General features: G+C 34.9%; 1 protein-coding gene across 6 annotated transcripts in view; it reads left to right on the forward strand.

Moving 5' to 3' along the window:
- Positions 1–13,610, forward strand: part of ADAMTS6 (ADAM metallopeptidase with thrombospondin type 1 motif 6) — a 308,400-nt gene that overhangs the window by 10,053 nt on the left and 284,737 nt on the right. For all 6 annotated transcript variants that reach the window (XR_011530545.1, XR_011530546.1, XR_011530544.1 and 3 more), the window contains exons 3-6: positions 3,347–3,515; positions 9,474–9,685; positions 10,193–10,276; positions 10,775–10,920. Coding sequence is in view for 3 of the 6 variants with exons in the window: in XM_070587433.1 (XP_070443534.1) it covers positions 3,347–3,515; positions 9,474–9,685; positions 10,193–10,276; positions 10,775–10,920 (611 nt within the window). In the remaining 3 variants the exon portion in view is untranslated. The remainder of the gene's footprint in view (positions 1–3,346; positions 3,516–9,473; positions 9,686–10,192; positions 10,277–10,774; positions 10,921–13,610) is intronic.

Genomic DNA, 13,610 nt, shown 5'->3' on the forward strand with positions numbered 1-13,610 from the left:
GATCAGAAAACATGATGTACATAATCATATGGGGAATAGAATCCAGGGGATGAGTCTTGGGCTTCTTGTAGGGAGTGGCATGGCAGGGGAAGGGGGCATGATGAGGTTAATCCTGATGTTCCTGAAGCAGACAGTGTAGTGGTGAGTGGGGATGCTGAGGGAAGTGACAGCAGGGCCCTTGCTAGGCATGCACAGATTTCTGGGGCTCCCACTTACCTCAGATCCTCCATCAACTGGCTTCTAGCACCTTTCTAATCTCATAATCTTTTTCCCCTTCCCTCCCTCTAGCCACAGTAACTCCTTCCCGTTTCGCAAATACTGCACACATGCTCCTTCCCCACTGCCTCTGTATTTGCCATGCCCACTGTTGGGTCTGTCTTTCTTAAGATACCTATTTGGCTTGCTCCTTCACTTTATTCAGGTTTCTGTTCAAACATCACCTTATTAGAGAGAATGTCCCTAACCATACTAAATAGTTTGTATAATTCCCTCATTTCTGATTACTCTGTCCTCTTACACTACTCTGTTTTTCTTCTTAACATGTATCACAATCTGATTGATCATTATTTATCAAATGAATGATTTACTTTTTTCTGCCTCCTCCCACCAGAATGTAAGCCCCACGATAGAGCTGAAACTTTGTTTTGTTCACTATTGTATCCCCACCACCTAGAACAGTACCTGCCGTGTGATAGGCACTCAACGCATACTTGGTGAATGAATAAATAAAGTCAGAAACAGCCCTCAGAGGATAAGGGCATTATAATAATACAGTGTGTAAGAGTCCAGGCTCCAGAGTCAATTGAGTGAGTTTGTTACTTAACTTTGCTTGGTCTTGGTTTCTCCTCTGCAAAGTGGAGCTGATAGTAGTACTTACTTCAAAGAGCTGTAAGATTAAATGAGATAATGTGTATAAACATCTTATACAGCACCTAACACATAAAATTTCTGAGTTTTCTTCCAGAGTCTTTCCATTCTTGAAATTAGAGACTTTGTTTACTTACCAGGCTTCTGACTCTCTTTTTCACCAGCAACTTGAGTTCTTGTCTGGGACCTTTTCAGCGTCCTTCTGCCCACAGTCCAGCATGACATGACTTCAGTGCTCTACCTTTTCTGGGCAGCACTCTAACCCTGCTTCCTATATTTCCCTCTTATCATAATTTCTTATACATGCCCTCTTTTCTGCAGGTGCCCTCTTATATGCAGGAACCCTGCTCAGTTTGCTATCATATTGTTAACCTTCGTGGTAAAGTAATTCATGCTCAGGTATTAGAGTTTGTTAAAGGCATATTATGTGATTCCTGTCAGTATTTACATTTAATTTAGGGACTAATATCCTTAAAATAAAGCAAACAATGGTACAAATAATATGAAGTGACTAAGGGTTACTTTTTTTGTTTTTTGCATTCCTTACCTTGTTTAGTGTAGATGGCTGCCAGCTTCATCCATAAGTTAGAGTAGAGCAGCTCTAATTATGTCTTATCTTTATGTCCAAGCTTGTGGTACTTAACATGAATTTCCCTAAACAGAATCACAGAGGTTTAGATTCAAAGAGACCTTAGAGATTATCTGGATCAGAGATTTTCAGCTTTTTTCTTTTTAAAGCTGCAAAACCCTCCTTTTCTCAAATGAAATGTTATGTGGAAATTTAATATATAGATTAATAAAAGCACAGTTGATTCCTAAGCCTAGGAATCCAAGCACTATAGGTCTCCCTTTGTTGTCTGGGGCAATCCCCTGAGGGCACTTCCATGGAACCCTCAGGGCTCCCCAGAGTGCTGTTTTAAAACCACTAATTTACCCCAACCCTTTCATTTTTCCAGCTGAGGAAATACACCCAGAGAGTTTGTGTTTTATCCAGTGTTACAGGGTAAATTAGTTGGATTAGGAGCAGTCCTCACATGTGCCATACGTAGGAAAACACTGCTAGATAAGGATGGAAGTTCTTATTTCTGATGCAGATAACTTTTACTATCTCATTTCTTTTAATCAGCAAACTTTTATTTGGCATACATACTATATATGAGATACTTTCTATGGCTGTAACTGATACAAAGAAATATGAGACGTGACCCTTTGCCTTAAGAAAGCAAATAGTGTAGTAGGGAAGATAAAACATGCGGCTGAAAAGTTCTACCGGATTTGAATATAGCTTCAAGACCCTAGATGTAGCAAAGCAGTATGGAATTAATTAAAAATAAATGATACCAGTAATAAGCTCTGTTGGAGCTCAGAGGAGGGCGAAGCTACTCCATTTGGGCTAGAGAAAGTTTTAAAAGAGGAGCTATGATTGAACTGAGTAGGACTTGGCTGAGTACGTGTAAGCAGCAGAATACTGTGAATAAGAGCAGAGCTTTGTGTGAGTTCCAGCTCCTCTCTTACCTCTGTCTAATTTTGGGCAAGTTCTTAACCTCTGAGCCTGTTACTTCATCTGTAACATGGAGATGTATGGGATTTATATTAATAAGCACATATCAATTAGTGTAACATAAACCTTAAAATGTCAGTAGTTTATCACAATAGAAATTCATTTTTCCCTTATGTTAGTGTCTATGTTGGACAGCTTCCCATGAGGTCCCTCAAGGGCTCAGGTTCCTTCTCTTTTGGCTTCCACCTGCCCTAAGTCTTTTTTCAGAGAGAGTGGAGGATTCCACTGGGGAGTTTTTCAGGGGCTGGGCCTGAAAGTGGTATACAACACCCTGCCCATTTTCTTTTCTTTTGAGGAAGATTAACCCTGAGCTAACATCTGTCACCAATCCTCCTCTTTTTGCTGAGGAAAACTGGCCCTGAGCTAACATCTGTGACCATCTTCCTCTACTTTATACTTGGGACACCTACCACAGCATGGCTTTTGCCAAGCAGTACCGTGTCCGCACCCGGGATCTGAACCAGTGAACCCTGGGCTGCCGAAGCTGAACTTGTGAACTTAACCGCTGCGCCCCTAGGCCAGGCCCAACCCTGCCCATTTTCTATTGGCCAAAACTCAATTACAAAGCTATACCTAAACACAGAGGATGTAGTTAAGTTGTTTGCACAATTTGGAAAGGAAATAAGCCTGAGTGAACACCTAGAGGTCTCTGTTACCTTACAGAGTTGTTGAGATTGGAGAAATAGGTAAGTGTCATGCTTAGTACAGGGCATAGCAATTAGAGGTATTTAAACATCTTTTTTAAAGAATATGAAAATTTATACACTGTTTTGCTGAGTACAGATAATTCACTAAATTTCTATTAACATGTCTCTTAACCTCCTTTTTGGAGAGATCAATTTATTTTTGACCCTTGGTAATAATGATAATACTTAAAATGATTCTTCTTGGTAAATTCTTTGTTTCCTTTTATTTTAGCATGGTGTTATTGCTACAGAAGATGAAGAATATTTTATTGAACCATTAAAGAATACCACAGAAGATTCCAAACATTTCAGTTATGAAAATGGCCATCCACATGTTATTTATAAAAAGTCTACCCTTCAGCAACGGCATCTGTTTGATCACTCTCATTGTGGGGTTTCGGGTGAGTGAATGTATAGATTTTAGAAAGCATATTGTATGGTATTGCCACTCTCTTTCTTCTGGCACATATGGTAAGGTTAATAATAAAAGTAAATCGGAATTTGAGTAATTAGAATGATAATGCCCAGAGTCCTCTTAAAAGGTGTCACCCATCAATAGTTTTAAGTCAATTTTGGAGGCTCTTTGAGAAGTCTTTAAAATATAAGTCTGTATAAAATTTGATTTTTTTATTCCTTTGAAGGGAAAAAACCCACCTTATTTTATCTAGGTAATTGTTACAGCTTTCATGCACACGTGTTCCATAGTACTCTGTGCTATTTGGTTACCCTGATATTTTTATTCTAGTGTCAGGAATCTAGACACTTGAATAAGACTTGAAGAGTCTTAAGGTAGTATTCAAAGATAGTGATAGTCAGGGTACTATAGAAATACATAGTAGAAATAACAAACCTAGATTTCAGTGGTCAAAGAAGGCTTCACGGAGGAAGTGACTTCTAAGCTGAGGCTCTAGGGATAAGAGAAGTTAGCTGGGCAAAGTGGAGTGAGCAGTGGATGGAGTGTTCTGCATGGAGGAAAGAGCATTTACAAAACCAACAGAGAGGATGTCACATTCCACGAATTGGCAGTTCATATAACCAACTGGATATTAGAATGTGGGTTGGAGAGAGAGGGGTGGGTGAGATTCATAGTGGTTGGGGGAATGGTTGTGAGAGGTGAATCTGGAGAGATAAGAAGGGGCCAAATCATGAGAGGCTTGTTTAAACCTTATTGGGGAGTTTGTTTATTCTAATTGTGCTGGAAACCCATTGACAGGTTTTAAGCAGTAGGAATCACATGATCAGATTTGGGTTTTAGAAAGATTACTCTGGCAGCCCTATGGAGACTGAAGCGGAGAACAGCAAGATTTAGAGGTATGGAGTTAGGAAGCTGTTTAGTCTAAAGATTAAAACACTTAGAGAAATAGAGTGGAAAGAACATGGGCTTTGGTGTAGCTTTGGACAAATTACCCAACCTCTCTGAGTAGTCCTTTTGGCACACGTTAGTTACTCAGTCAAATTGTAGCTATCATTGTTGTTGGGATGACTGTTTCTAGCAATTATTTATTTATTTAAAGATTGGCACCTGAGCTAACAACTATTGCCAATCTTCTTTTTTTTTCCTTCTTCTTCCCCCCAAAGTCCCCCAGTACATACCTGTATACTACTTGTAGGTCCTTCTGGTTGTGCTATGTGGGACGTGGCCTCAGCATGGCCTGATGAGCAGTGCCATGTTCGTGCCCAGAATCCAAACCAGCGAAACTCTGGGCCACAGAAGTGGAGCGTGCGAACTTAACCACTCAGCTCCGGGGCCAACTCTGTTTCTAGCATTTAAAGAGCTATCATATTAAAAAAAAAAAAAAAGATTAGATTTGTTCAGTGTAGTTCTAGTAGCTAGAACCAGGGGGAGAGTATTTCAGAGGCAGATTTCAGCTTAATACAAAGAAGAATTCACCAGCAAGTAAATTTAGTTAAAAGTGGAATGGGTTCAACAAGTAGATTTGTAAAATATGGAATGTGTTGCCTTGTGAATTAGTGAATGCATCACTCTTTTGTTCCTTCTCCATTCTATCCTTCATGGGCTCCTTTTCTTCTACTTCAAGCGTAAGTGTTCTTTGGAGGGCTTTTCTCAACTGAACTCATTCTGCATACTCTCTTCTTGAATAATCTCTGAGGCTTTTAATTATGGGAGGTCCTTGCTAGTTCAGAATAATTGGTACTACAGAAAGCCCACTTAAAGTGAATTCATGTAAAACGTGAAATAAAATTTTATAGTAAATAACAACAAAAGGTTCGACTGGTCTTTGTATTGAGTAATGAAACTAAATATTATGCAAATAGTTTATTTTATCTTATATTTAACAAAATTTAGGCGATAATTACAACTGTATACAAATTGTTTAAAAACTAGGCTTCAAATATTTAGCTGTTTATTGTAGTATAATTTTCCCATCTTTTCCATAACATGACATCCTTCTCTATATGATTGTAAAGGTCACTTTTGGCAAAAGTATTTAAAGATTTCATCATATTCTGAAAGGTATCTCTTAATCCTTTGATATTCAAATTAGCCTCTTTTGAAGTGCCTATCTCATAATTAGCTGGTCTTACTCAGGCAGATCCTTATTTTTCAATGGTTTAGTTGAGTCAGACAGTTCTCCAAATCTACTCTTATTGCCATGATAAAATTCTGCCCTTTTAGGGGGAGATTTTCTTCCACAATCTCTCCCCCTGGATTACTATTTCCTAAATTGTCCTCGCTTTTAATCTATTCCACTCACTAGCCATTTCTACTACCCCTAACACCTGTTCATTTAGTTCAGCCCCTCATTGTCTCCTGCCTAGACCACTGTAATGGCTTTCTAACTGGTCTTCCTGTCTCCAGGTTTGTCCTGTCTTTAGTCAATCTGTCTCCTAAATTAGGCAGTATTAGTCACCTTCAAACACTTCACTGGCTTCCCAATAGTGAGAATATAGTAGTAGTTCCCTAAGTTCCATGGGAAAGTTACTAGATGTTATTGGAAAAAAAGCGTTTTGTGTTTACTAAGTTTGAGAAATGTCTGGTTAAGAACTATTAATGTTAATTGTGACACTATTTCAACAGCATAGTTCAAGTGAGATGTGCATTTATAGGCATACACTGCTGCTTAACCTGTTATGGAGAACTCAAGTTTATATCAAAACATGAGATATAAAAGCCCTTTTGACAGTGGGTATATTTATCTTGTATTCAGATATGAATTTCCCCATTCTAATTAGATTTAAGCTATCAATTTAAAAATTTGTATGAAAATAATATCTATTCTTTGTAGAAAATTTGGAAAATACAGGATAAAAAGAAAAAAAGAAAGTTGAATGTTTTATAGTCCATTGATATAGATATTATTACGTCTCTATACCTGCCTTATCTACTTATGTATTTATTAAATAAATACTTATCTAGCATGTATATGCAAGGCTATTCTAGACGCTGGGGATGCAGAATAAATAAAGCAGGAAGAGTCCCTGGTCCCATGGAGCTTATATTCTAGTGAGGAGAGACAGTTAACTAAATAAGTGATCAAACAAACAAAGAAAGAAATGGCCAACTGCCAAGAAGTAATAGTGCTATGAATGAAAAATAAAGCAGGTCAATGAAATAATCTTGAATGGCTGTACGTATTAAAAAATATTTTGAGACTGATTGAAAACTTAAAATCTTATTTCAGATGGCAAAGAGATCCATGTATTTAGTTTTGGGGAAAAGTTTTTTATTGTATGTGTTTATGGAGGAGAGTTTTCTTTAGCATTCTACACTCTATCCAAAATTAAACTGAGCAAATCTTATGTCATGAGTATCATTTGAAGAACTGCTAATCTTTATTTTGAACCAAAACAAAATAAGTCAATTGTGTATTCTATTTTAGACTGAAAAACATATTAGGTACAGATCATTAAGCCATCATTGAGTAGTCAATCTACAATTATAGAATGTAAATATTGTTTTGTGATGATCTAATTATACTGCATTAATTTAATTTTTAAATGAAACTGAAGATATTCTCTCTTGATTTTATTCACTCAGTATGGATGTATGAATATTATATATATGTATATATATATCAGACTGCAAATTCTTTGAGTATAAGGACTATATCTTTTTATTTACAAATGACTATCAAAGACATTATATATGTATTTAATTATGAAAATGATGATAATAAAAGCAGCTAGTTTATACTGAATGCTATCAAATGAGAAATACCCTTGCTAAATGTCTAGCACTTACATTGCCTAATCATGTCTAACTCTTTTCACAATACTTTAAATAAAAATAGGGAGAAATTGAATGGATTAGAGAAGTGACAATGATCAAAATAATGGAAATTAAATCTTATGTTTAGACATTTAAGCTGTCCAGCCATAGGAAGGGAAGACTAGGCATAATTTTAATACATGAGTGGTTTTATGATCACAGAAGACTGAGCAGGAGAAATTAGAGTTATGTTAATGCAGAAAAGATTTTGACTGTTTCATAACAATATTATCACAAACCCAATGGCTTAAGCAATATGCTTTTATCATCTCACAGTTTCTGCGCATCAGGAGTTTGTGCATGGATGAGTTATCTACTTAGCCTCAGCCAGGGCTGTGTTCTTATCTGGAGTCTTGATTGGGGAAAATCCATTTCTCCATTCCCATGGCTGTGGGCAGCATTTAGTTGCTTGCTGTTGTAGGAATGAAAGCTTTAGTTTCTGGCTGATTGCCAGAGACCACCTCCAGTTCCTTGCCATGTACACCAACATAGTTGTTTACTTCCTCTAAGCCAGCAAGAGAAAGACTCTAGTGAGAGAGATTTTACAGTATTATGTTAACATAATTATGTACTCATATACATGTAATCATGTAGATCCCATCATCTTTGCTGTATTGCATTGGTTAGAAGCAAGTCACAAGTCCCACCCATATTCAAGGGGAGAAGATCACACAAATGCGTGAACATTAGGAGGCCACCTTAAGAGTCTGTCTGCCACAACTGGACATAGGGGAATACTTACTGGCTGTCTTGGGTATATACTATTCAAATAGAAGTAGTATGTCTCTGCCTCTCTTAATCTTTAGGAATAAAGACACATTTAATTTATATGAGATTCAAAAGTATTTGATAACTTCTTGTGGTCATTTCCATCTCATTTCTTAAAATTTGTAACTTCTACCTGCTTTTTTTTTTTTTTTTTTTTGGTGAGGAAGGTTGGCCGTGAGCTAACATCTGTTGACAATCTTCCTCTATTTTGTATGTGAGATGCTGCCATAACATGGCTTAATGAGAAGTGTGTAGGTCTGCACCTGGGATTTTAGCAAATCCCATGCTGCTGAAGCAGAGCACAAGAACTTAACCACTATGCCACTGGGCCAGCCCCTCCCTAACTAATTTTTAAAAGGAAAAGCTAAAGAAGTTAGAAAAATAGAAAATAGTGCTACTTTCTGTCAAGTATATTATGTAAATTAATCTAAGTTTTCCTCACTAAATTTTTCAATAAGTGGAGGTTAGAAGGATTTCCTGTTCAACCTAAGGATATGAAAGTGAGGTATGCAAAGGACATGTACCTGCTCAAGGTTATTAAATGAAGATGAATTTAGATGAGGCAAGTGTTTACAAATGCCATAGTACTAAAAGGTTTCCTCTGTACTGAACGACCAAATGTGTATAAAACAAAGGAAAAACTACAATCCACACCAAAATGTGATTTAAAGTGAGTCATGCTAGAATCGTGATCTTTCAACTCTGATTCTAATACCATTTACCTCTAGGTTTTGGAAAAGGAATACTTTAAGTACTTTGTTAGTATAAATAGTTTAGACTGTAAAACTAAGGAATTAAAAAATTCACAGCCTTGTTAGGACTGACATTACTAAAGCAGTAGAATTGTTCTAATTAAGATAGTTTAAGAAAAAGTATCTTACTTTAAAATAAATGCTCAAAAGCATCTTAGGAATAGATTTTCACGACATTAATTGTTCTTCATCAGAACTGTCTTAGGCTGTTTAGAAAGTTAATGCTCTAGTTGCTTTTTAAACAACTTTAAATGATTTTTTTAAAGTACATATTCTAAATTAAAATTAGTCTGACAATCACTCACTGGAATGATATGAAATGATTATTTGAAAATTCTTTTTTATTAAGTAATTCATTAGATTTACTTTGTTTTGTTTTCATGGGCAGTTGAATGTTATTAATGTTTAATTTTTTTCTGAAAATATGATTAGTTTGAAAAATATAAAGAATTTAATTTTCTCACTACTGCATTTCCTCATTCCCTCCTATTTTGAAAAATCTTAAAATGAATTTATGAACATAAAAATTTATGTTTACATGAAAGATCTATAAATAAATAAGTTTAATTAGTGAACTTTTCTGAACTAGTTAATTGTTTTTATTGTAGACCTCATAAGAAGTGGCAAACCTTGGTGGCTGGATGACACATCTGCTTTTCCCTCTTCTCTACCAATTAATGACACACATAGCCGCCACAGACAGAAGAGATCAGTAAGCGTTGAGCGGTTTGTGGAGACATTAGTAGTGGCAGACAAAATGATGGTGGGCTACCATGGCCGCAAAGACATTGAACATTACATTTTGAGTGTGATGAATATTGTAAGTTTGATCCCTCTATATAATATTTTAACTTAATAGTTTGTTGTGTTTTTAACTAAGGTCATGGATTTTTATTGTGAAATAATGATTTTTAGAATGTACTCACTTAAAATGAGAAAGAATTGATCTATTGTTTCAGTTCCATTGAAAATACATTTAAGGGTGATCTTATTGTTCACTTTCAGACAATATGACTTTTTGAATGTGTCATGTTAAATCTTGTTTAAGAGGTTTTCTTTAATTTGAAACATTCAGCTCACCCTCTTAATTACTATGTTGTGGTTCATCTTTAGGAGAAATATTTCTTGTGGTAGACTTGTATAAAAACCTTTTACCAAGGGATCTTAAGGGTAGAGTTCTAAGTGATATGGAATAAAAGAATATCTTTTTATATATACAGTGGTTAAATTCTTGAAAAATTATTTTACCACTCTTTTAAAAAATATCAAATGGTCACCCTATGATTTTTGTCTGACTTTGTGTCTTTTCTTATTTTCTGGAGGTCAGGTTGCCAAACTTTACCGTGATTCCAGCCTAGGAAACGTTGTGAATATTATAGTGGCCCGCTTAATTGTTCTCACAGAAGATCAGGTAAGAATGAGTTAGTTTATAAATCTAAAACTCTTAACAGGCTACAGAATTATGTATTATAAAATAATATATTTTATTACTTCTTCTCTTAGGAAGTTCTAGTTTAATATGACTTTCAGCTCTAAGCATTTAATATTTAAAGCAAATCGTAAATAGTTTACAAGAATATACCTCTTATGTCATGGTAAAGCTATATATGTATCTTTAGCTATGTGTTTCAGTATAAAGATGGGCATTTGCATGGCAGACCTTATAATAGTGGTTTTATATGCTGATGATCACATATATTCACATTATCATTAAAGCTGGAACTGGAGAGAATGTCGGTTCAATAATACACTAAATTAACTCTCAGATATTACAGAAATAAAAATTGGCAAGAGATTATTCCTAGAAACCACTGCTTCTAATTATAGTCCCACTTTAGTCTTCAAAAGTTTTAACAACTGACCTTAGTAATTTGTTTGGAACATTTCTGGTATGCATGTTGTATTGCAGCCAAACTTGGAGATAAACCACCATGCAGACAAGTCCCTCGATAGCTTCTGTAAGTGGCAGAAATCCATTCTCTCCCACCAAAGTGATGGAAACACCATTCCAGAAAATGGGATTGCCCACCACGATAATGCGGTTCTTATTACTAGGTATGGTTTGTTGCAAGTATTTTACCTTTGATTGTTGTGTTTGATATTGTAATTATATTTGGTTCTATCTAAAGCCTCATTCAGGTAATGAGTATAGAGAAAGTAAAATGGTGATTTATTATTCACCACTGAGAAAGAATATATTACGCTTATTGTGTTTGCATCGAATGAACCAAATGAGAAAAAAGAAAAGATTTAGAGTTGACTTAGAAATTTAATAAATACCTTTCCTTCTGCTAAGGTCTATTTGTAAGGTTTAATAGGAAGCACATATATGTTTTGTTAATTGAACATAATACATACTAAAAGCAAGATTAAAAAATATGAGAAAATATATTTAAAAAATAAAAATGAGTCATCACACTTTGTTCTAAAACATTAATTATTCTTACCTCCAAATTGTTAAAAGGAAGGACTTTGGTAGTTACACAGTTTACTTAAGTGAATGTTTATTTCATTAAAAATATTTTAATTAAGAGACATAAATATAAAGAAGCAGATTTATTACACTGTATGTTGAACAGCTTGTCTCACAGGCAAAATTATTACTTGATGATAACCCAATGAATTCATGTTGTTTCTTTCCGGTTTTACAAAATTGCATTCAGATCCATTCTATTCCTTACTCTCCATCAACAACTTTGTGAAGTAGATATTGTTATTATTTTTCCCACGTAAGAAATGAGGAAACTGGTTTAAAATACTTAAATTGCTTGAGATTACTGCTAGTAAGTGAAAGACCAGGGCTTAAACCCTGTTAATTCTGTCTTTTTTGATTGTACTATGCTATCTGTCTTAGTTTTTCTATAGTCCAGTTATGATTGGTTAGAAGTGTGTTTAAATCATTTTAAGATAAGTTTGTCTTTTGACTTCTTGTGAATACTTAAAAATGAGAACAAAATAAATAATAGCAAAAAAACAAAAGCAAAATGGAAGCTTTATTGTCTCTTGGCTAAATGGAATAGCCTTTGTTATCTTGATTACTTCTCGTAATTCGCAAGGCAGTATTTGACCTATACTTCATCAGTGGATGCCCATTGACTCTACATTAAACTCTCCGGAGGGAGTATAAAGTATATAGGATCAGAATCTCGAGACCCAGTAAGATAATGTGAATTTAGCTTTAAAAAAAAAGTCCCTGTTAACTGAGTTGTAGAGTTAAAAGTTTCTGAGTTTATTTTTTTTTACAGTTACACTTACTTTAATTGACTTCATCTACCTGGCATCGTAAACCAGAAAATTTTGTTGATGCTATGCTTGCCGAATTAAAACAACATTGTGTGGTTCTATATTCATATGCGTTGACACATCGGTCTGATAAATTCTGCAATTCCTCAGAGTCTTGTGGTCTGGAATGATTCCCAAATATAGTTGAGGAGTTAAAAATATACTAGGAATTGTGCAAATATAGAAACCTTTGTATAAAAATATATATGGATATGATTAGTGTCAATGAAATTACTAAAGGAAAATGTCTGTTATATATGGTTAGCAAAATGATCACAGATATTTACATTGGCTTCTGTATTTATATTTATAAAGCCCTACCTCTCCCCAAAAACGCAATGCCCAGTGGGCTCCGATGCTTCACATTTTCACAATTGTTTTTGCATTGGATTTTTAACTTTTGCATCAAATGACAGAAGTTATACCAAGAGTGCACATTTATAAGTATTGAAGTGGTGAAATACATCTGGGCAGTTAGCCACTCTTTCTTTGCACTGGCTACAACATTTGGCTGCCTGACTTGTTACTCTGAATTGGTCCAGATATTTTTCTGATCCTCTACAGAGCTCTTCTTTGCTTCTCCAAGCTACTTCAAGTGCCTTTTTGATGTCTGAGATTTGAACATAAAATTTTTGTTTTAAACTTGTCTCCTCTTGGTTAGACTAGCACTAGAAATGATCTCAGGATTTAATGGGACAGTGCTTCAAAGAGTACATATCCCATGTCATTTTAGATTGGGTATGTAATGGAGATTAGAAAAATGCCTCTTTGGCGCAGCGTAGAATGCCTTTTTGAATTGTTATTCAAGTCTCAAAGTATGTTTTAGCCCATTTAAAAGTCAACAATCTTTGAATTATTAGGGCTACAGAGTCACGTCTACATGAGATGGCTATCATCTCTAATATTTCGTGTTTTTTTGTTGGGGGGTTTACCAGTGTTTGAATCTCCCTTATATATTTTTGATTTGTGAAATTGAACATATGTTTAAGTCATACTGCTACTTTTAGTAAAAGCAATTATGAGAATTCCATAGATGATTTTATATTAGTGTTGAAAATTGCTTTATATAACTCACTTATTAACAAGTTCAGGGTTGTGACTCCACCATTTAGAGGTAAGATCATGATTTGTGTTTACTTGAAATGTCAGCTCACTAGGGAGAATGTATAATGTTTTTATCAAGAATTCCAGAGAAAAATTGATGGATATGTTTATCTCCTCTAGGCCAAATTTTGTCCTAGGGATTTAAATGTTTTAAGCAGAAAACCATTTTGAACTGTAGTACTTAGGTAATAATAGTTTCTTTTGAAAAAAAATTAAAAAACTCAAAATTTTATCTCCTCTTAGCAAGTATTTTATTTTATTACCATAAATTTGAAATAAATTGTGCACTACAAAGCTATCAGATCCCTGTGAATAGACAGAAAGAAAATAAAGACAATTTAAAAATGTAAAATTTTGTT

Source organism: Equus przewalskii, chromosome 20, assembly GCF_037783145.1.
Source record: "Equus przewalskii isolate Varuska chromosome 20, EquPr2, whole genome shotgun sequence".
Lineage (NCBI taxonomy): Eukaryota > Metazoa > Chordata > Mammalia > Perissodactyla > Equidae > Equus > Equus przewalskii.